The 22,110-nt window shown below is 42.7% G+C and overlaps 1 protein-coding gene across 3 annotated transcripts in view; it reads right to left on the reverse strand.

Moving 5' to 3' along the window:
* The window catches only part of LOC311034863 (ADAMTS-like protein 1), a 141,637-nt gene that overhangs the window by 21,148 nt on the left and 98,379 nt on the right, over positions 1-22,110 (reverse strand). For all 3 annotated transcript variants that reach the window (XM_084042888.1, XM_084042887.1, XM_084042889.1), the window contains 11 exons: positions 18,973-19,018; positions 18,065-18,301; positions 16,146-16,272; positions 15,319-15,393; positions 12,628-12,785; positions 8,118-8,229; positions 7,505-7,643; positions 6,847-6,897; positions 6,335-6,539; positions 4,650-4,797; positions 3,438-3,522 (listed from right to left, as the gene is read on the reverse strand). In XM_084042888.1, coding sequence (XP_083899014.1) covers positions 3,438-3,522; positions 4,650-4,797; positions 6,335-6,539; positions 6,847-6,897; positions 7,505-7,643; positions 8,118-8,229; positions 12,628-12,785; positions 15,319-15,393; positions 16,146-16,272; positions 18,065-18,301; positions 18,973-19,018 — 1,383 coding nt within the window. The remainder of the gene's footprint in view (positions 1-3,437; positions 3,523-4,649; positions 4,798-6,334; positions 6,540-6,846; positions 6,898-7,504; positions 7,644-8,117; positions 8,230-12,627; positions 12,786-15,318; positions 15,394-16,145; positions 16,273-18,064; positions 18,302-18,972; positions 19,019-22,110) is intronic.

The following is a 22,110-nucleotide window of genomic DNA, read 5'->3' on the forward strand; positions in this document are numbered from 1 at the left end:
TGAAATATTTAGCATGAATTGCAACAAGTGCTGTCAGTGTGTAAAGGAAGGACCTGGCTGAAAGTTTGGTATTCTGTGTATTGTACTGTACTATGCATATTATTCAACATCCCTAGCTCTCACAGCTTCTTAGAGCACTGGCAACCATTCCGGTATTATTACAACATGGTCCATACTGTTCATAACCCCAAGTTTTGACAAAATGTCCATAAAAGCTTTAATGGTTGGTTTTGATACACTTCCCAAACCTTTACTGTATGTACCTACTATTAGTCATTACATGCACAAGGCTTATAATAGTATCCTGTGGCTCCAGTCAGCCCATGCATTCCATAGGCATTGCATTCTGACAAGGCAGGGCGCACGCTCGCCCATGTTTGCATCACCAGCTCGTGTCAAGCACTCTTCCTCGGTCAAGCTGTCAAACCGCAACATAAAACCTCTGGCTTTTTACTAGATGCCTCAATAAAGAACTCATAATTACAGCTAAGTTGGGTCTTTATGAGCGTTCCAGGAGTCGTTCGGCTTTGGACAAACAAATGAATCACCAGCCCGAGTTAGACCTTGGAACATCAGCACCAAAGTCAACAAGCGGGGCCTGCGGCTATGTTTGTCTTCACAGGCAGTTAAGATACATCTGTTGGTTCGTAAACAATGCTCTTTAAATCCCGTTTGAATGTTCTGACGGAAACAATAAATACTCCCAACGTCCGACAAAGCCTCATTTAGTTCAAATCAATTACATCTCCACGGCAGATCTGTGTTATTCAGAGATGCTGTTGTATACAATGAGGCGATGAAAAAATAAAATGTGTTGGCTAAGTAAAGGAACATGCGGCAGGTTTAAATTTTCAAGCCATTGCACAGTGGTGGTTAGAGGCCGGCTTAAGAGCTGGCGATGGAGGTGCAATAAGTCTAACGCAGGAATTTCCTTCCCCAGACCCTCACATCCGTAACCTGGCCCCCATATGGAAGGCAGATATTGTTGTTGGCTGCTGAGTGACAGCATATTATACGCAGATATTTATGTGCTCTTGAGGGGTGGACGACATGCTTTTTTTTGCAATAGAACAAAATCATCTGTTTTGGCATCGATCAGCTCTCTCTCGTTCTCACTCTCACACGACGCTCTCATGGTCTCTCTCTTGTCCAAAGATAAGTCATAGAAGAGAGATGTTTTGAACTGGCTAACATGGTAGCTAACACAAGTCATGCAAGGGGTTAGTTACAGTTCAGAGATCGTCCATATTCCCCAGATACTATTTATTATTCCCTGGATACCTTGGGCACGAATACATCTAAATGAATGTTGCTAGCCAGCTACTGGCTAAAAGCCACTTAACGTTTGGTTCTCTCTTTTACCTTCTGTGACCTTGCATTTTCCATGCTTAAGGCCTGACAGTACACACATCCAATGAAGGATTATGGCCTTAGACCTACATAACTTCACAGAGAGTCAACAATGTACTGTAGATGAGCCAGGAAGAATTCATATATTCCCAGGACAAATAATGTTCTGTCAGTGCACATGACAACCGGTTGACGTGACACAGGTGTATGAAGAGGCAAGTGCACAAATTGATACATATTCTGAGTAACATCAAAATGAAAGGCAAGGCTCTGCTGTATACACGGATTTGAACTTGACGAAAACGGCAGTTGACGCAAATGCAGCCACAATATGGTAGACACTCTGTGTCCCTGTCAGCCTCAATTTCACCTTCAGGCAAATTACCGTCTTGGCACTGTGAAAACAGTTTTTGAAACTGTGTATCTGGGACCTGTTTTTTGCGTCCTTACCTCTACAGAGTGACGCTAAATCTGCAAAGCGGATATTTAATGTTGTAAATCTCTCTCTCTTTTTTGGGGAGGTTTTCCGGTTTGTGCACCTGGAGAATTTGTATGGCTTTAGCAGTGGCTGTAGCCATGTGTCTCCACCTAAATTACAGCAAGGCTCCAACACCTGTGATGGTTTCAACAGAGCGCCCATCTGTGACAGGAAATAGCTGCTCCAACCAGTATAAGGGGCCTTGGTGACAATGCATACAGTATACTGTACTACTAATGACAATGCCAATGCACCATATTCACATGGCCGTTGTGTGATTATGGTAAATAGTGTTCATCATTGTGTTCTGCATAAAGTCCTGCAGCCATAACAGTTAGGATTGTAGGATGGATGTCTCATTTAGAAACGGCTTTGGTACTAAGAGCAGATGATTGAAGTTCAGTATGCTTCTCAGAGTATGTAGTACATAGATAGTAGAATACAATCCTAAGCTTGCCTTGAATTACTTACTAGTAGACGGTACATAACTATTGTGATGAAAAAGTCAACACAAAATGACAGTAACTCCAGCAATGTCCCTCATGTGGACATTGTTTTGGTCCCCATGAGGAAAAGTGTTAGGGTTACAAAATATTTTGTGTTTAGGTTAAGGTCAGAGTTAAGTTGGTCCAGCCTGCTAAGCAAACTTCCAAAGTGCAAACTTTGTCCCTCCAAAGTGGATGGATACGAAGGGTAGTAGTGGTGGGGCATGTCCAGACGGTTACATAACAGAGTAATGAAAAATCAAGTTAAATCTAATGAAAGTTAGAAAAACTCAATGCGTCATTGCATTTAAGATACACAGCACTTTATTTAGGCACGGCAGTAACAATAAACAACAACCAATCAATCAGCACCATGGACAGCAGCCGTGGCCACAGTTATTCCCCCGTTTCCCAAAGTATTGGGTTTGCCTCTCATTCCCAAAACAAAAGTTGTTGTTGTGTTGTTTATACTGTTTCTCATGATGTGGTTGAGGCCCTAGTGGTCTTCATTCAAAGCGGGTGGTTGCCAATTATTGTTATCTAAGAACACACAACAATGTGCTGACACAGCAGTACAGGGACAGAGAAAGTGGTGAGAACGGCCAGGCTCAGAGTGGTGTCACGGCATCTGGCAGCTGCCTACTAAATAAAAATGTTTTGAACAATTATTCTCAAAATCATCATCCCATGGGCCAGATTGGACTGAAAGTGGGGGGTGGGGGACAAAATGTCCCGTGGTGTAACCCCTATTCCAAATAATAAGTAACAGGCACGAATACGTGGAAGCCAACAGTGAATGATGTGGCCATTAAGTGACATACTGTAGCACTGCCTAACAACGGCAATTTGCGTTGAAGTCTGTAACTATAACTGTCCTGACTGGTATTGTATGCTCGAGGCCTTCTTCAAATTTCTTCAAAATTGGTTTTGATGTCCCCACAAAGATAGTAGTGTGTGTGTGTGTGTGTGTGTGTGTGTGTGTGTGTGTGTGTGTGTGTGTGTGTGTGTGTGTGTGTGTGTGTGTGTGTGTGTGTGTGTGCGTGTGCGTGTGCGTGTGCGTGCGCATGTGCATGCGTGTGCGTGCGTGTGTGTGTGTGCTGGTAGGGTCCAAGATCAGTACTCACGTCGGCTCCTCGGTTGCAGTGATCTCTTCCTCCAGTTCTATTGCCTGTTTATGCCACACCGGCTTTGCCTCCACTGGGAGCTTCTCTGTAACAATAAAAAAAAGAGCAGGTAGACATTGACATCTCACAGTGAAATACTGAAGCCCTGCTTGTTGAGTGTATTGATTTTGCATTAAGTGTATTCAGAAGGGGTTCAAAATTGACCAGTTCTGTGTGAGGTATGAAAGTACTGTGTATACTGTCATCATTTCGTTTGACATTATCAGAGATTTGATACAAGGACAAAAGGTGAGAAGCTAAGGTTGCCTCATTGTGTGGTAAAGAAGGAGAAATGTTAACTGCATAGAACACAAGTGAGACATGGCTCTGTGCAGCTGCTGCAGTTCTGTAAAGCTCAGTGTAGCCTTGTCTATGAATGTATTTCAACAATCTTGGTCAGATCCTGCCAAAATTCACAGCATGACCCCACACGGCACTCTCCATAAAGCCATGGTTATCCATTGAATTAGGCTAATGGTGTTCCTCTTCATTCCATAGTTTTCTACACAGAGGCATTTTAACCTTATCGTCCCTATTCTAGGCTGACTAGGCATGTCATAATAGGAGAACAATTGGCAAAAATAGGCAAACATTCGGAAAAAATAGCTGATCTACTAGCTCGCAATACAACACACTGTGAGCTTGTAGATACTTTCAGCGAAAAGATTTGGTGTAGGGGGAAAATATGGGGACCAAGTACGGACCCTGAAGGGACTCCAGTCAACAACATATATGATGTTGAAGTGGTTAATCATGTCAGAGTAATTTATCCCCCCAAAAAAAATATTAAGAATGGTTGCACTGGTCTTCTTCTGAGATCATTGGTCAACATCAACCATGTGGTTTTCTTCTGTGGTTTCATTGGTCGAATGATAAAATTGATGAAGCGCAGCCATTATAATATTTGTCGGATCAATTCATTGCTCTGGTAATGATTAAAATCCCTCAGTATAGAAAACATAACCGTATTATGGAATCTTTGGAATAAACCAGTCTCATATACGTATGAGGCCAGTTCATCGGGTAGCGTGTGGTGCAAACACATAGAATAACATTCTTACAGTATACGACCATTCAATACTAAATACAGAAATGGATACAGAAACAAAACTGTAAGGTACATAGAATAAAAGCAACCACAAAGTGCCATGTGTTAACACCAGCCTACAGTACCTATGGGCTTGTAGCAGGGCACAGTGACCAGGCACTCCTCTTTAATATGGGGCTTGGTAGTGGGGTTGCAGCCCCCCGCGTGAAGACCCCTGTGGTCGATACACAGCACCACCCTGTAGCGTAAGCCCTGGCCACAGGTCACTGTGCACTAGTGGGGAGAGGAAAGAAAATATGGCAGTGGTTAGGGGGTTATAGCTGATGTTGCATAATGTGCAAGTTCACGAAAACAGTTCAGTTCTTTATTTTTAGAGATGAAGACAGGGGCTGTTGCATTAACCTTTTTCAGGTGTGTCCCCAAGTTAAAAGGCTGAGAGCAACATCCTCTATTTTGTTATTATGTTCAAGTTCAGTGGGCTGGATAGGATCATACTAAATAATGTATCTTCAGTGACAGGACTTTGTCTTCATGCTTATCCACAGTGTCCCTATTCGGCGAAAATAGCCAATCAACATAGTTGACTCCCTAAAGCCTCTGCTTGTGTCTGATCTAGGGGAGGGAACCTTCAAACACTGATGAAGTCATGGGGGACATCTATGTGACATCTCTCTGGTATGTCTATGGTATGTCGGTGGAGAGCAGCCAATCGGGTGCCGGCTTTCCTGCAAGACAGTGAGCTAGCCAACTCCACAGGTGGTGTTGAATCATGCTTCCAGCTGAAACCATCTTGATAACCTTTGTGCGCGCGTGCGTGCGTGCGTCCGTGCGTGCGCGTGCGTGTGTGCGTGTGCACGTGTTTGGGGCACGCGGCGAGACGAGGGCTCAGAATGTGCACTGTTGACTTTTAGTTTTTAATTAAAGCTTTGTGAGTTTTGGATGGCGGCTGGGCCAGACAGGACACGGGTGAGCGGTAAAAGAGAGGCTACTGGTGGTAATCATATGGGATGGCTCTGTTTTAACACACGTTTACTTTAGTGGTTACAAGTGTTGCTGTTATGTTGAGAACGGCACTTGCGGATTAAAAAGGAAAACACCAGTGGAATTACAGGTCAAAATGTTCAGAGACTGTATATTTTTGTTTCACACTCCGGGCTTAACCACTTGGCATTCCTTTTTTGGGTCTGTAATTAAAGGCAAAAAAACTTCAAAAAGTTTCAAAGATTTTCACAATTTTCAATACTAGGCTGATGCCTGTTTGGAACGATGCCTGTTCGCATGCTCCTCTGGTTATGCAACAACCGCTGTACCTGTTGTAACCGTTGTAGCCTTGTCAGAGTACGTGGCCATATCCATTATTAGCGGCGTGTGGAACTGAGAGGAATAGCATGTTCCTTCACATGCGTTACACCCTCCCGGTAAGGTGAAAAGAAGTCGGAGGAGACGCGTTTTCGTCTACACCCTCCCTAAGACCAGCCAGTAGGGGTCAGCAGTGGGGGGGGGGGCATTGCAGAAAAACAAAAGTCATCAACATCTCTCCTGGAGTTCACTATATAGTTCTCTATAGTGAACTTCACTAGTCCTCTATGTATAACTCCCTCTATAAAAGTAGGGAGTAGTGAATGAGTGAATGATTTTGGACACAGTATCTATGTGATTTACAGCACACTATTACTTACCATTAACGTATAACGTGGATTTCAATTTTGAGTTCGACATGTGGCTCAAAGAATACCCAACAGGGAACATGAAAACTGCTGTAAATGTTCCAATTAAAACAAAGCAAAAACTGAAAGAGAAGGTAACATACAGGAGACCATTCCTGTGCCAGCCACGTGGGGCAGTCATAGGTGTTGCACGGCTGCATGATGGCCGTCTTAGGTGAGTAGAGACACTTCCATTCCTCTGTGGGGGTGATGACACCCTGCATGTCTTCCTCCACACAGGACACTGAGCGACTCTGGATCCCCCCGCCGCAAGACGTGGAACAGGCCGTCCAGGGACTGCTCTCCCATCTGACAGGGTAAGGTCAGAGTTCAAGGGCCAAATGACTGACTGAATATTTGATAATTGACCGTGTACTAATACAGTATGCTATAGAGGAATGGTAGCTGCCTGAATATGTGCGGCGTGTGGTGTGTGTGTGAGTCTGCGTGTGTGTGTGTGTGTGTGTGAGTGTGAGTGTGAGTGTGTGCGTGCGTGTGCGTGTGTGTGCGTGTGTGTGTGTGTGTGTGTGTGTGTGTGTGTGTGTGTGTGTGCGTGTGTATGTGTGTGGTGAGCATGTATCACTGACTTCATCTCATGGTAATTAGCAATACATACCGAGGCAGGGGGTGATAGAGGTCATATGGCATGATTTGCTTGTAGCCATCACTAAAAAACACAGATGCGATAAAGGAAATTAAGATTCAAGACCATGCCTCGTGCTACAGCCAGAACACTGTGCGACCTCCAATGAGTAATGTCTGTAGTTTAATTAAATCCTCTCCTGTGAGAGCAACACAGTATGAAACTATGCATACCTGCCCAGAATATATCAGCAAGGTCTCGACTAATGGTTGATAAGAAAATCACATACGTACACATACAATGGAAGTTGGACCTTATACAAGTCCTTTATTGAATGTTATACAGTGGAACCAAATGTATGTATTGTAACACAATACTGTAATGTCTGTCGCCCAACTATAGGACTGTCATTACCAGGCCATTCCTTCCGTAACTGTCAACAACTCAAAAGATAGAAAATATGTATTTTCCCCAAACCATTGCTCTTGGGAGCAGAGCTAAGTGTATCATTAGCTCAGAATTCAGATACATGCTGGGGAAAGCATAAGAAAATGGCACTCGGTAAGTGGAAATTTGGAGCAATAGCACAGACCTCTCTCTAACTCCCTTGGATCAGCATGATAATAATTACAGTGGCAACATTCTGTGTCAGTCCAAGTCAGAATTTTGACAAAGACGTCTGTTCTCTAACCTGGCGAGGCAGTGGTCCATGTTGCACTCCTGGAGTTTGGGTTTAGGCTTGACATTCTCAGGGTAGTAGTGGCAGTACTGATCCACAACGACCCTGCCCGTCCGCAGGTCAAAGCACTCTGCTGATGTCAGCTGGTACCCTACCGCCAATGAGACGTCACGTCACACAGTCAGACCAGAACCAATGAAATGGCACAACATTCAGAGCTAAATCACAATAAAGATCTGTTTAGGGCAAGAGCACTGGTTAACATACAGCTGATTCAGCATTACTGGTGGAAACCACAATAATTCATCATCCAGCATGACTGATTTGGGATAATATGAATTATGAAAGCATGACCACTGATCACCGAATGGAGGACATTACTTAGCTGACAACACTGCATTATATCCGCCAGATGGTCTATTGACCATATTCACATGGCAGCCATTTTGCTCTTAAAGCAAAGTGAATATACCCTGACACTCAGCCTGAATTTCCATTTTGTTTCACTCCATTATTCTGAACATTTTTTTTTAATGGCCGTGGCTAGCGATTCAGGGGCTGGAGCCAGGCTAAAGTGAATAGGGTCAATTCCATTAATAGCATTAGCATAGCCTCTATTGTGTACCTCCACCACAGGTGACAGAGCAAGGGAAGAAGTCAGTCTCTCTCCAGCGGTGTACAATGGGCTGGTAGAAGATGAACTGGACAACACTGTCCGCTCCACTGGCGTACTGCACCTGAAGAGTTAATGTTTGAATTACTGTTACTGAATGACATTTATTGAATGGCATATGTTTGCTAAATAGTGTGACACATGAGGATAAATAATGGATATTGGGTTGAGGATATTACCTCCCATGCATAGTATGTGCATGAACCTCACCACTATCACCTTGAAATGTTACTATGAAAGCTCTTGTCCTTCAATTTAAAACAAAGACATGCTTTGGAAACACACCTCGTTTATGTCTCTGGTTAGGCCCGGATGGAACCCATGACACTATTCTCATTATAGTTACTGGTTCACAAAAAGGTTACACACATCCATTTTGGAGCTGGTGCAGGGTAAAAACAAGAAAGACAGTCTGTACAAGAGCTTGCTGCTTCGCCACATTTAGTTCCCTGGACTCGAATCAGTAGAGACAAGAGAATGGGAAGAAAAGGGCTGACACTGAACGTTCACTGACACACCTATAGTGCCCATACAGTATTTAACTGAGAGACACTGGAATTGGTTCTGAGGTGTTCGTTTAGTTTTCCCCTTTATCACAAAGGAAAATCAGACAGCTGGAGAAACAGCACACAAATAATTGACAGAAGTGGAATTCAACCTTGTATCACTTTGGGTGATGTACGCAGAGAGCCAGCACACTTGACTACGAAGATACTTGGATGGGAAATCTTAAACTTTCTCTCTCATGATATTTCACAGGCATTGGGTGACAGCTTGCTGCAAAATGGTTTGCCCAGTATTTCCACTTGTCAGTGAAAATATGTTCAGTAGTAGACACTATTTATCTTGAATTTGTGCTTTATTGATCTACCAAAGAAAGACACATCGAAGGCATATGCTAAATAATTTACTTCTAGCCTCATCCATCCACCATATTGAAGAAATACACAAAGACAGATTATACCTGCAAGTCTTATAAATCAAACCCCTCATGCACTCATTCAAATTCATTTGTTTACAGTGGAAAGACTGTCTGGCAACCATTTAATAAGGTTTTCCATTTGCCCAGGCTATTCCTGGGCTGCGATATGAATTGGCTGTCTGCCTCGTAACAGATTAGAAAATTATGCATTTACAGCTTCTCAGATTTCCGTCTCCTGCATTCCTATTTATTGTGCTGTCCTGACTCCTGTGTTTAGGAGAGGGTGAGTGTTGTTACTGGCATTTTCCAGTCCACGGCCTGTATAATTTCTAATGTCCATTCACTGGCCCTACATATTTGTGTGTGTGTGTGTGTGTGTGTGTGTGTGTGTGTGTGTGTGTGTGTGTGTGTGTGTGTGTGTGTGTGTGTGTGTGTGTGTGTGCGCGCGTGCGTGCGTGCGTGCGTGGGGCACGCGCGCGCATACTGAATAGTCATATTTGTGTGTAAATGTCTGCAGTGTATGTGCATGCATTTAAGTGTAACGGCCAGTTATCGTCATGGCTAATGGCTGTTTGACATAAGAATGATCTTAAACTGTAGTTATTGACACATGGACTTTTTCCACAGAAGCATTGTAATTAGCGAGTGCAACAATTGACTGGAGAGAGACACGTTGGCTGGACTACATCAGAATCATTCCACTGGGGGACTGCTGGATCGCTGAAATTAAGTGCATGATTAGCCACAGGACCTCTGTCCACCTTTTGCCCTGGTACTTGTAGCTGCCATGTAGCAAAAAGAAAAGGGGGTGAAAGCAAAGGATTTGGTGAAGCAGAGAGGAGCGAGAAAGCGGAGCTTTCCATGATTCCATAAACAGACACAACTTGGGCCTGAAATGAGTTATGTTTGTTCCATTGGAACAAGCTTGTCTGAATTTATACAGTGTGACAGAGAAATATTGGAAGTAAATAAAAGACAAAATCTATCCTATGCAATTAGTTGCTTTTAGCACAGACATCTTGGTTTTAAATTTGGCTTAAGACCTTTAAGGCATGTCAACTCATCTCTCTACACCCGCTTTTCATGTCTCTCTCCACTGTGCTAATAATAATATTCAGCTTTAAAAAAGATAATTTAGGCTGAAAACGAAAAAGGAGCCCTCTGATTCTTCACATAGTCCAAGGCCTGACATTCCAAAGTCTGTCAACCATCACTCATAGGAAAGTGTCATCAAGGGGCATTTACGCCAATGAACTATATCACTGCAACCGTAACAGCCAAAGACATGAAATCACTCGTGTCATAACAGACACCTTATTAAGCCAAAAACAACCACTGGTTTTGGAGCTAAGAAGGTCAGACACACAGCCTCAAATAACGTGCAGGCCCCCTCTATGAGGCGAGTTAAACAAGACGTTATTTGAGTCCGAGTTTTAACCACTTAAACCCTATATACTTTGTTGACCGGGGTCCCCAGGGGTCTATAGTAGCCACCCCTTTTTTCCCCTACACCAAATATCTTCACCGAAAATAGCTGACCCATAAGCTCAGCTTGATGATGTCTTATTTTCAACGAATGTATGCCCCAGAATAGGGACGCTATGGGTGGCGTGCACATGCCCCTATAGTTTTAAACCTAAACAGAGAAGATGAAATCCCCCTGAACTCTACGTGACACAGGGGGAGTTCATCGCAGGTTCAGGGAAACAACAATCTGATCCTGTGCTGATTTGGCCGAGGCACTCCATTTTCATGACTTCACATAGCAAAAACTACTGTTTTAACTTTTGCATTGGAAAAACAAAAGTAAAATGTCAACAAATGATGTCACCCTGGTTCTATCCAGTAGAGCGGAGTTGGGATCAGTTACAAAGAACCAAACCGCGCCATGACCTCAAGCCAACATGAAACAGCTGGCTTGTTATTGGACTGGCAAATATTATGATGCCTTTTCAAAATTTGATGAACTTATACAACCGAAGGAAAATAACTTATACTACTTATAACTTATAACTATATATAAAACCTGCCACCAAGGCTTTAACAGTTTCTCGCCTGATTTATCCTTAGTAGTGCACCAATATATAGCCAAAGTACAAGCTCACAACAATGTGGCGTGTTGTGTGCTTGTAGATCGGCTATTTCCGTTGTGAAACACAAAACGCAGCCAAGTATAACTCAGGCTTAAGCTAACACATTCAGCATTTGAGGCCAGTTAAGGTAAACTGACTACTTTTACTGACGTCTTTTTTGTCGCAATATATTTGACATATAGTCCAGCGCCAGTGTGTGTTGTAACTTGTAACTATAGCAACAAGACACCAAGCCCAGCTTAGGTTTATGTTCCGCAAATCTGGCAACGATACATCTTCGTTCATAAGTAACTTACTGTAGTAGTAAACTACCATCATTACCACAGCAACTATCCAATCACTGCTCCGAACCACAAACGTGTCCAAACTGTTGAGTTGACATAATTTTTGTCTGCGACGTGTCACACTAGCATAAATTAGGCTTTAGGTACTACCCCTACACCGGCATTGAATCTTATTGCTGATTTGGGGGAAAGTCATCTGTATTATAGGCTGCATGTAGCTGTAGCTGATGGTTGTGGCAGGCATTTTGTATTGATTAATTTGTCCCTGGCATGACTTCTCCATGAACATGGGGTGCAAAGTGAGGGGACACACGAAGGTCGTGGGCGGCCACGTAGCAGATCAGAGAAAATCCGGTTTACTCTAATGAAAGTAAGAAAAACTCACAAAACATATCTTGTTTGTGATCACAAATGTTAAGAATGTTATTTGGTATGTTGTTTAGACAGATGCTAGGTTTTATGTTTGCTTGGTATCCTAGTTACTTTGAAGCACTAAATTGTTTTCCTTTGCACTCAATTTACATCACCATTTACCCTGTCGTTTGTTGACTAGGGTTCATGCCAATTACTCTGATCTTGTATAAGAGCGTCTGCTAAATGCCTACATTGGAGCTGGAATTGCAACATTGCATTAAAAAAAAACACATCACTATATTTAGGCTCCTCTTCTCTCTATTCCAGTGGTGATTTCTCCTTCAGATTTAACAGCAGAGCTTCCACTGGCACTTCTGCGAAACTAATAATATGTTTGCTTTGGTGGCTCATACATCTTCGCCTACTGTACTCTAATTTGTGTGCTGTTTATGCTGTGTCTGATGACGTAGTTGAGGCTCTAGTGGTCTTTATGCAAAGCGAGTGGTTGCCGTCTATTGTTGTCGAAGTTACACACAACAATCTGCCGGCGGCCGGGCGCAGGAGTACAGACAGTGGCAGGGATAGAGCGGCAAGAGTGTGTTATCCAGTCAGTCTGAGGTCTCAACGTGGGGTTATCTCTGCAAGACATTTAACCACTAAGCCACTTAAACACAAAGAATTAAACAATATTTCATAAATATCCAATTTACAAGCTTGTTTTTTTCAATTTTCACCTATAATGACATCCCCAAAACCAGGAAGCCATTGGTTAATGCTGCACCCATGCACACTAAGTTAGTAGCTCTTACTTTGACAGTGAAGTCGGCTCCGAGCGGACCGGCGATCCTCAGGACCTCCTTTTCAGAAAGTTTCTGGTAGTCCAAGGTTGTGTTCTCCAGGTGGTACTGGCCCGAATTATCCAGGGAAAGTTCACCTTTCACCCCTTGGAGTGTCTTACTCTCCACATCTACCAGAGGAGTCAAAGTAAACAGGGGACAAAGTAAACAATGCAGACAATGGAAATCATTACAGTTAGGAAACAGTCCAGTACATGATAATGTTGATGATCATTTTTTTTTGTTTTAAAAAAAAACTTGTGAAATGGGACGTTCTGCATAATGAGTACTTTTACTTTTGGTACTTTGAGTACATTTTGATGCCAATACTTTTGTACTTTTACCCAAGTGAATTTTGAATACCGAACATGTACTTGTGACAGACAATTTCTACAATAGGGTATTGATACTTTTACTTAAGTAAAATAATTGGAGTACTTCTTCCATCACTGCCCATTTCTATGTCTAATGGCCCAAATAGACCAAGCTGACAGTCAGCTGACAACACTGGGGCTCACAGCATCAAGGGTCTTAGTTGGTTGTAAAATGCCTCCATTCTTTAGGGTGCCTCCAACTTTCCACAACAGTCAAAGTCAAAGACATGCACACACCAAACGCTATACCCCCAAAGCTCAGAACTGCTGAGCTGATTTCAGCCAACCATCGGTTTGGTGTATTTGAATCTTTAGTCTTTCCACGTCGTGTCGTGTGTGTGTGTGTGTGTGTGTGTGTGTGTGTGTGTGTGTGTGTGTGTGTGTGTGTGTGTGTGTGTGTGTGTGTGTGTGTGTGTGTGTGTGTGTGTGTGTGTGTGCGTGTGCGCGCACACGCGCAGACTGATCATGCATATATATACTGTAGAAGCAGAAACGCTTTCATTTATCACTGACTGCAAAATACACTTCAGATCGACCAAGTAACATGCAGAACTGGCTGGCTGTTATGCTTGGATCCAAACGCTCTCTCAGTTCAGCGGTGCTGGGAAGCCCACGGGAATCCAAGTGAGCCGGTGGCGTAGCGAGCTTTTCCACCATTTGACCTCAATTCAACCTAGGCCTAATGGGGTCTTTTCTAATTCCAGCATGGAAGTTTAAACAATAACAACAGCAAGCACGGGAACAAGCTCTAAGGAGCACCCGTCATCCTGTGCCGACAGATGGTTACCATTTCAGTGCCCTCAGCAAGGAGAATGGGGGAAATATTTAATGACAAATCTGTCCAGCAAGACGAGAAGAAAAAAGAAAAAAGAAAAGAAAGAAGCACTATTCACCCCACTTAAGAAAAAGGAGCCACTATGGAAACGGATAGATAGGTACAGTATAGAGAAGAGATGGAACATTTGTTATCGATTTGAACCGAAAGGGAGTTTGCTGCCAAAACTCTGACATCAGTGATCATTGCTGGAAGCGTTTGGAGCGGGATTCATTAGAGCCAGAGGGAAGGGAAGAGAGAGAGAGAAGAGAAACTCTCTTCCTATTATTCTGCCCTGGCCTTCCTGATGTAATCTTAGAAATAATCATGCTTCCTGTATGAGAGAGCCCCTTATCAAATTTGGTCAATGCTAGGGATAAGTGGTAAATTATAGATTATTCATTGGATGAGGTACTTATTTGGAAGGTATGGTAGCTGGCAGATAGTTGGTCCAAGTTATTACTTGGACCATCAGCAATATTTCTTTCTATACTGTATGGTTCAAATGCCTACCGTCTGTGAGACGTTAAAATATCTGCAATCCAGTGCAGTATGGCATGTTTGCTAATATGGGTTCCGTCATACTGTATATTTATGTACTTAAAGTACATATTTATACACTCGAGTTTATGGCAAAAAAACTACTAAACACATTGCCGGGTAACAACAAGTTACCAAAATATAACAATAGGAGAATTACTGAAGTGACAAGCAGCAAATATGCATTGGTTGACTGTTAGTTTTAGAACCGTTATTAAGATCCTTTTACTGTTTTTTGAATCAATAAATGGAAATGCACCACTTATCGGCAATGCTTTTTTAATGTATGTGCACGGCAGGATCCTTGAATCCACAGGTCTCTGAATCCATGGATATTTAAAAGAAACACACTATTTTAGCATGTTTTTTTTTGCCGATGTACAGTAGATTCTTTGCATTGCTTTTAGCATTTCTTACAATTCATTTTCAAAGATAGGTATAATGTATTCTAATATCGTTTTTTAATTTCCTCTCTTTTTACTTCTTTTTAATCTTTCTATTCTGTGAGCAGGGCCGTGTTTACGCACAGGCAATGTAGGCACATGCCTATGTCTTGTCGGGGGGGGGGGGGGGGGGGGGCGAAAAATGCACCCATAAAAAATAAAATAAAAAATAAATTAAAAAAAATGTTTTTTTTTTAATTAAATAACATAAGCCTAACCTAACCCTAACCCTAACCCTAAAACCGAAATAAAGTAACAAAGAAACGACCAAAAACGGCCACAATCCGCGAAATAACCGCAAAATTTCGCGCGCGCGCATGTGCGCTGGGGGGGGGCCCGAAAACTGTCCGTTGCCTAGGTCGCATTTTGACATTAACACGGCCCTGTCTGTGAGGCACATTGAGTTGCACGTTATGTATGAAATGTGCTATATAAATAACGTTTGATTGAACTTTTCTGGATGGAAGAGCACCCCGGACCTACCAAGACTTACACAAGTGATCCGGGCCTTTCAAGACAAGACGCACATGGCGACTCCTATAGGGGATGACTACAACTGTGTCTTCAGCTTGAGAGAGAGAGAGAGAGAGAGAGAGAGAGAGAGAGAGAGAGAGAGAGAGAGAGAGAGAGAGAGAACATGTTAGCGCATTTAGTAGCGACAAAGTATCTTCTAACATGGCATGAAAGTCAACAGTGTTAATGAATTGGTCCGTTGTGGGACAGAGCAGAATTCCAAACATATTCAGTAACCACTATGCTGGTCTACATAAGATCTAATGAAACTAATAGTCCCAGATGAAGTAGATGGGAACCTAGACCTACATCTGTATGGTGGTTTTGGCTTTCCCTCTTGCACAGCACAGGTTCTTACTCAGGGACTTAATCAACACCATGTGTCAGGCTCAAGTGTTATTGGTGAGGCGATGATCAAGGGGTGTTCAACAGGTATTAGTATGACAAGCTGAAAGCTTAGACGGGGAGAGAGGGTTTCCAGACATGTTATCTACGGAGATTAAAGTTCAGAGAGCTATGTTGTGCACATCCAGTGTCCGCTGGTGGTGCAAGACTAAATAAGTAAGAGTGAGGAAAAGAAAAAAGTCTGCAGACAGTCGTATAGAGTTATTTTGGAACTCCCTCACGGACCCCTGAGGGTTCCTGGACCCCACTCTAGTGGGGGGCAAATACTAATGTATATTCCATCTTTTATAATTAAGTACATCTACTGTAGGAGGAAGAATAGTGGTTAAATGTAATATTTTTGGTAGCATTCAGAAGACATCAAGTGCTTTTGATAAGCACTTGGGGGGGGGGGGTTCTTACTTTTTCCTGAGGCATGCTGGGACTTGTAGTGTCCCCGTACAAGTCGACAGGACGAGCCGTCTCCATTGCATATGCCACAGTTGTCCTCCTTTGCCGTGCTTCCCAACTGGTGATCACAACCTACAATCTGAGACAGGAAAAAGTAATCCATACTGTACCATATCGCACTGGTACTATGGTACTGGCAGTGTGGTACTGGTACTACGGTACTGGTGGCATGGTACTGGTGGTATGGTACTATGTACTATGCCGTACCATTCGGTACCAATACCAAACTATATTGTACCATCGTATCGTACTGTACTGCACCATAACAATATAATGATATGCCAATAGCAATCCAGTGTGTTGCATATTCCATCATGAAGGATCCATGTACAAAAATGGATCACAGAATACAGACAAGGTGTCTGTATTCTTGTTCCCGCCGTCACAGACCCTCTGGAGGTGGCCACGGTAAACTTCCGAGGCCCCATAGAGAGCCGCCAGGAAGTCACAGTTGACAAAGTGATTAAATACGAGATTGACACACGAGTGGCGAATGGCTGTCAGGTGGTGGTTGACGGCCTTGTGAAGCAGTTCGCGGCAATCATTCAACATGTCACTCATGACACAGTGGTCAAAGGCGAACTCGACTGCTGTAAACCCTATATACTTAGTTGACTGGGGTCCCCCAGGACTCTATACACTATCCCTCCTTTTTCCCCTTTACGCCAAATCTCTTTGCCAAAACTAGCCGATCTACAAGCTCACAGCGCATTGCGTTGCGATGCAGTTGTGAGCTTGTAAATATGTAATTCTGACTGAATATTCGCCCCAGAGTGGGGACGTTAGGGTTCAGTCACGTGCACATACATAATCACAACATTCATAGGTGCGTGCACACCCACAAGAGGCCTTGAGAGCATCCCCTTCAACCTAGCTCTATAAGCTAGGCAGAAAAAATGTTACACAATGTTTTGTATTAAACATTATCTCCAACCAACCGTATTTGATTGATGGACTTTTTAGCATGAAGTGTCAGTCAAATGAAGCCAAAACCACAGTGTGGTTCTAAGCAAGGTTGGAGCGCCTTTTAAACCCCCGTCCTATACCTCAGCACACGCGATGCTTCAGGATGCGATTTCATTCAACCAGGAAAAAATGCATTGTGAACCATTTCCTGGGATGTCAGTCAAAATCCCATGCTTTTGATATGTTCCTCATTCTGTATTCATTCACAAAGCAGATGCCACGGAGTTGGCGTGACGCCACTCGCTGTGTATGGATTCTGTTGGATTTATTCACTTTTAATTCAGTGGGACTCAAACCACTGGACCACTGTGGGTTTAGTGATTTTGGCTCCTTGGCAGCAGATAAGAAGCAAGAAGTGAATAAATAGATACAGTATAGGACAAAGAAGTAGTAGAGAACTCAAACCGTGCTGAGTGTCAGGTGTGCAGAGCGTGGTATAAAGCCTATATGGCAAAGAATTGTGTTACCTTTGTGTCGTTGTACAGTAATGTATTGTATTCTTTTAACAATGATGAGCCCTAGCGTCCCTATTGTGGGCATGTCATAAAAGGCAAACATTCGGTGAAAATAGCCAATTTACAAGCTCGCAATGCTTCGCAAAGCAATGTATTGTTTGCTTGTAGATCAGCCATTTGCAGTGAAGACATTTGGAGTATAGACACTTGGGGGACACTGGTCAATGAAGTATAAAAGGTTTAATAGGTTAAGATCCTTGTTTGACCTTTGTCATCCGAGTGAACTATGTTTCGACCGAGAAGATGGAGAAATGTATGAATATGCAACTGTAGTTTAGTTTTATTGGGGTGTTATCAATAACGCATGTTACGTAGATAGTAGGCACATCCAAAGGCAGTGCCACCCAAAGGTGGGTGCAGGACAGAGAAAGATCAGCAGCCATTACATACCTGACAGACTCCGCTGATACACATGTCCAGAGACTCGGTGTAACAACGCGTCCCGTCCAGCACCTTGGGTGCGAGCTCCACCACCAGGCCCACGCCGCTGGCCTTACACTTGAGGGCACAGGGGTTGTCAGGGTCATTGTCCACGGGCAGCCACTCGTGGTACTCTCCCTGGAATCGCACATCAGCGTGTGCTGAACATTGCTGGTCACGGAAGTCGCCCGCATCTGGAGGGCAGTCCTGAGGGTATTACAGACAAGAGATCATCTGAGTGATTCATTTAGAAAATATCTTTATATTTTGCATTGGGGTGCACCGGTATATCGTCCACATATCGGTATTGGCCGATATTTGCTGTTATCTGTCAACATCGGTATCAGCAAAAAAAATAAAATAATTTATTGTATTCTTTTGCTGGTTAAAGCCACATGAGATTTTACTCTATGGTGTTTGTGATATGAAATGTAAGCTTACCATAATCACAGTAAACATTATCAAATTAACAAATATCGGTATCAGTATCGGCTATTGGCTAAATTGTTATTTGAAACATCGGTATCGGCCAAGAATTTCCATATCGGTGCATCCCTAATTTTGCATGATATAGGTATAAGTGATAGTGTACTGTACGGTATATGTAATTCCGGATTTTTGGAAGCAGTGAGAAAAACACGAATATTAGGGTTCATATTGCCCGACCATCAAATATCTCCATTGCCAGCTTGCTCTAACACAACGTCCCAGATCACACGTATTCAGTCGTCAAACATAAGACCTGGCAGCATTCATATAGTCCTAGCACAATACTGTAGAGTCTCCAACACAGTTTACCATTTCCATTTATTCCAAGTTGAAACCACATGAAAGAGCCACTGACGTCCATTACATAAAGATGAGTTTGCTGAACTTACCACATTACTGCATGTGCGATATTTGATATTCTGCCCTTCGCAGGTCCTGGAGGAGGGGAAGAGAAAGAGAGGAGGGGGGGGGGTGAAATGGACATGTGGCTGAGCTGGCTTTGGGGGTGAGCGATAAAACAAACCACTGTGCACATCAGTCATCTGCGGTTGGTGGAGTGACGGCAGCTGATATTTCCTCCACCGGCCCCAAATCTCCTCTCTTTCTTAAGCTGGGTTTATACTTAGTTGCATGACGGTGTCGCACGCCGGATATAGCCGATCTACAAGCTCACAACGTGCCGTGCTGCAATGCGTTTTGAGCTTTTAGATCTTTAGACTTTCATGCCATGAATTTTCAGATAGTCACATCGTGATGATGTGGTGACTATGTTGGCTCGGAACCGATTGTACAGAAGCACAAACCAACAGTTATGTTCACACAGTTTGCCTCATGCAAAAACAAAAAAAATGTGCAATTTTGTGCGGCCCCATTCAAGTACTGGAAAAATAATTCTTCCAACTAAGTTGTATACAATCCTCATCAAAACACATGAGTGCACTCACAGGTGTCGGACAGATGATTCCCTTTCAGTAAACAAACCCTTGCCCAGACAGCTCAGCAAATACACAGTTGTTCATTTTGAATCAGAGTCTGTCGAACAGATTGGAGCTGTTTGGCACATGGCTGTCAAGCAGACAGATCCTTTGTCCAAATTATGAAGCTATCTGCTTATTGTAAATTAGGTCCCTTTGATGCTTTGATGCCAGCAGATGATCACTCATACAGGGTGACTTGGAAAAGCTAGATATCTCAGAGTGCGGTGGAAATTAATCAAAGCAAAACCCCTCTTTAGTTCTTGTAACTTGAGAGGAATTCCAGTGTCATCAGGCTTTAGCTAACGCGGAGCCGTGATTGGAGGCAACGTAGCAGAATCGGGACTCTGGGATGAATGAGGGATAAAGGGTTTTTATGATTTTATTGCAGCGAACGCAGAGCTCGGCGGTGAGGAGCACAGCGTAGCATGGCAAGCCCATTAGAACCCCATGACTGAGCCAGACAGTTCTCACTGCCAAGACAAACAGAAGGTCACTGTGGCTCAGACCTGAACGAGACACTTGAAGAAGACTGAGGGACTGAGAGACAGGTATCAGTGTGGAAAACCATCAGGCCAGGCACTATATAACCTAGATTCTAAACACCACCACATGAAGTCCCTTTACTGCTTTGTGGCTTTGAAGGCATGGAGAGGAGGCTAACCAGTAAGGTGAGTACGGATTCATGATGACATCATCATACTATACGATAAAAGAAGCTACTTGGAATGCCAGAATTCCCAGAGCGGACATGCAGCTCTCACCAGTAGACCCCACTGCAGACACACATGGTAATTATGACAAATATACACACAAAAACATATGTCACCACTAAGAGATCGTTCATTTGTACAGTACACACAAGCACGCACATGCGAGCACACATATACGCACGCACGCACAAGCACACAAACACACGCGCACACACAAACAAATAGCCACAATTTCCCCCCCAAGATAAGAAATAGAGCTCCTTTTGGTTGAAACCATAAAATCACAATATGAAATTGGAATGGGATATACTGTACAGTGAATGCCTGGCTCCTATGTTTTCGATCATTCATAGTAATGCCCATATACTTGTCATCAACTCAACTCACAGTAAAAATTATAGATTGAATGTAATTGCAAGCAGACCCTGTGACCGGTGCCATAAGATTAATACCTTAGAAATGAATGAGTACTTGGAAATATGGCCCGTTTGGTGATACATGAATTATGCTCTCATTGTAACATTTTATATTGGCTATTTCAGAAAAGCAAAAACACCAAGTCCATGTCATTAGAGTAAACGTTGAGTTTACATGGCAAGGATGGGGACACAATAAAGCAGGTCACTCCCTTCCACCCTTCCTTCCTTCCTTCCCTCCCTCATGCCTTTCTTCCTTCATTTCCGCATCACATGAATGTTTGACAAAACCCTCAATTCACCCATTATTACTCTACTTATACTGTAGTATGCACCCTACATCCAAAACCCCCCTACAGTATGCATCCAACATCCTAAACCCCTACGATAGGGTGGAAACCTTGAATGTCCAAAACCGTTCCTTTTTTTTACCATTATAATGAAAACATTTTAATATAGTGAAAATATGAATGATGAAATAGGATGAAATAGGATATCAATTTACAAAATATCAATTTACAAAAAAACTATAAAAAGTTGAAATATGGAGATACGATGTTTCTGCCCGACAGCAACAAAATGTACAGGCCACATGGAGGGTGGTCTCTTGGCTGTAAAAATGAGACACACTAACATACTGTAATGACTCTAGTTAATTACATAATTCATTGCCTTCAGAGAAAATTCACTTTTAATTGCCACCAAAACATGGCCTTTTAACACAGCTGTGGGTACGCCTTTGTTGGAATTCCCAAAATGCCACAGCCATTTAATGTCACTGCTAGTAATTGCTGCAACTGATGACAGCACGCACAAGCACGCACAAGCACACATGCACTCACTCTAACACTAACACACACTAACACACACACATGCACAAATAGCGACGCTCCATTATCAGTGGTTTCAAAGGTTACAACAACACCATAACATTTCTGTAACACTGTGGATACAGGACGGAATCCAAATGTGATTTAGAATCACGCAGTGGTGGAAAGTAAATTAGTACAATTACTCAAGTACTGTACTTTAGTAAAATGTTTAGGTATTTTTACTTTACTGGATTACTTCCAATTTTCAATAATTTTACTTCTACTCCACTACATCTCAAAGGCAAATATTGTACGTTTACTCCACTATAATTAATTCTTACAAGCTATTTTGTAGATTTGTATAATCATTACAAAACTACTTAACACCTATATATATAAAAAAAATAGCCAATCTACAAGCTCGCAACGCGACGCTTTGCCATGCTTCCAGAGGAGGATTCCAGATGATTCAAAGGATTTGAAAACTTGTGAAATGGGACCTTCTGCATAATGAGTACTTTTACTTTTGGTACTTAAAGTATATCTTGATGCCAATACTTTTTGTACTTTTAATACATTTTTAATACCGAACTTTTACAGGTACTTGTAAAA

Source organism: Gymnoscopelus microlampas (genome assembly GCF_963454915.1).
Source record: "Gymnoscopelus microlampas genome assembly, chromosome: 19".
Classification (NCBI taxonomy): domain Eukaryota; kingdom Metazoa; phylum Chordata; class Actinopteri; order Myctophiformes; family Myctophidae; genus Gymnoscopelus; species Gymnoscopelus microlampas.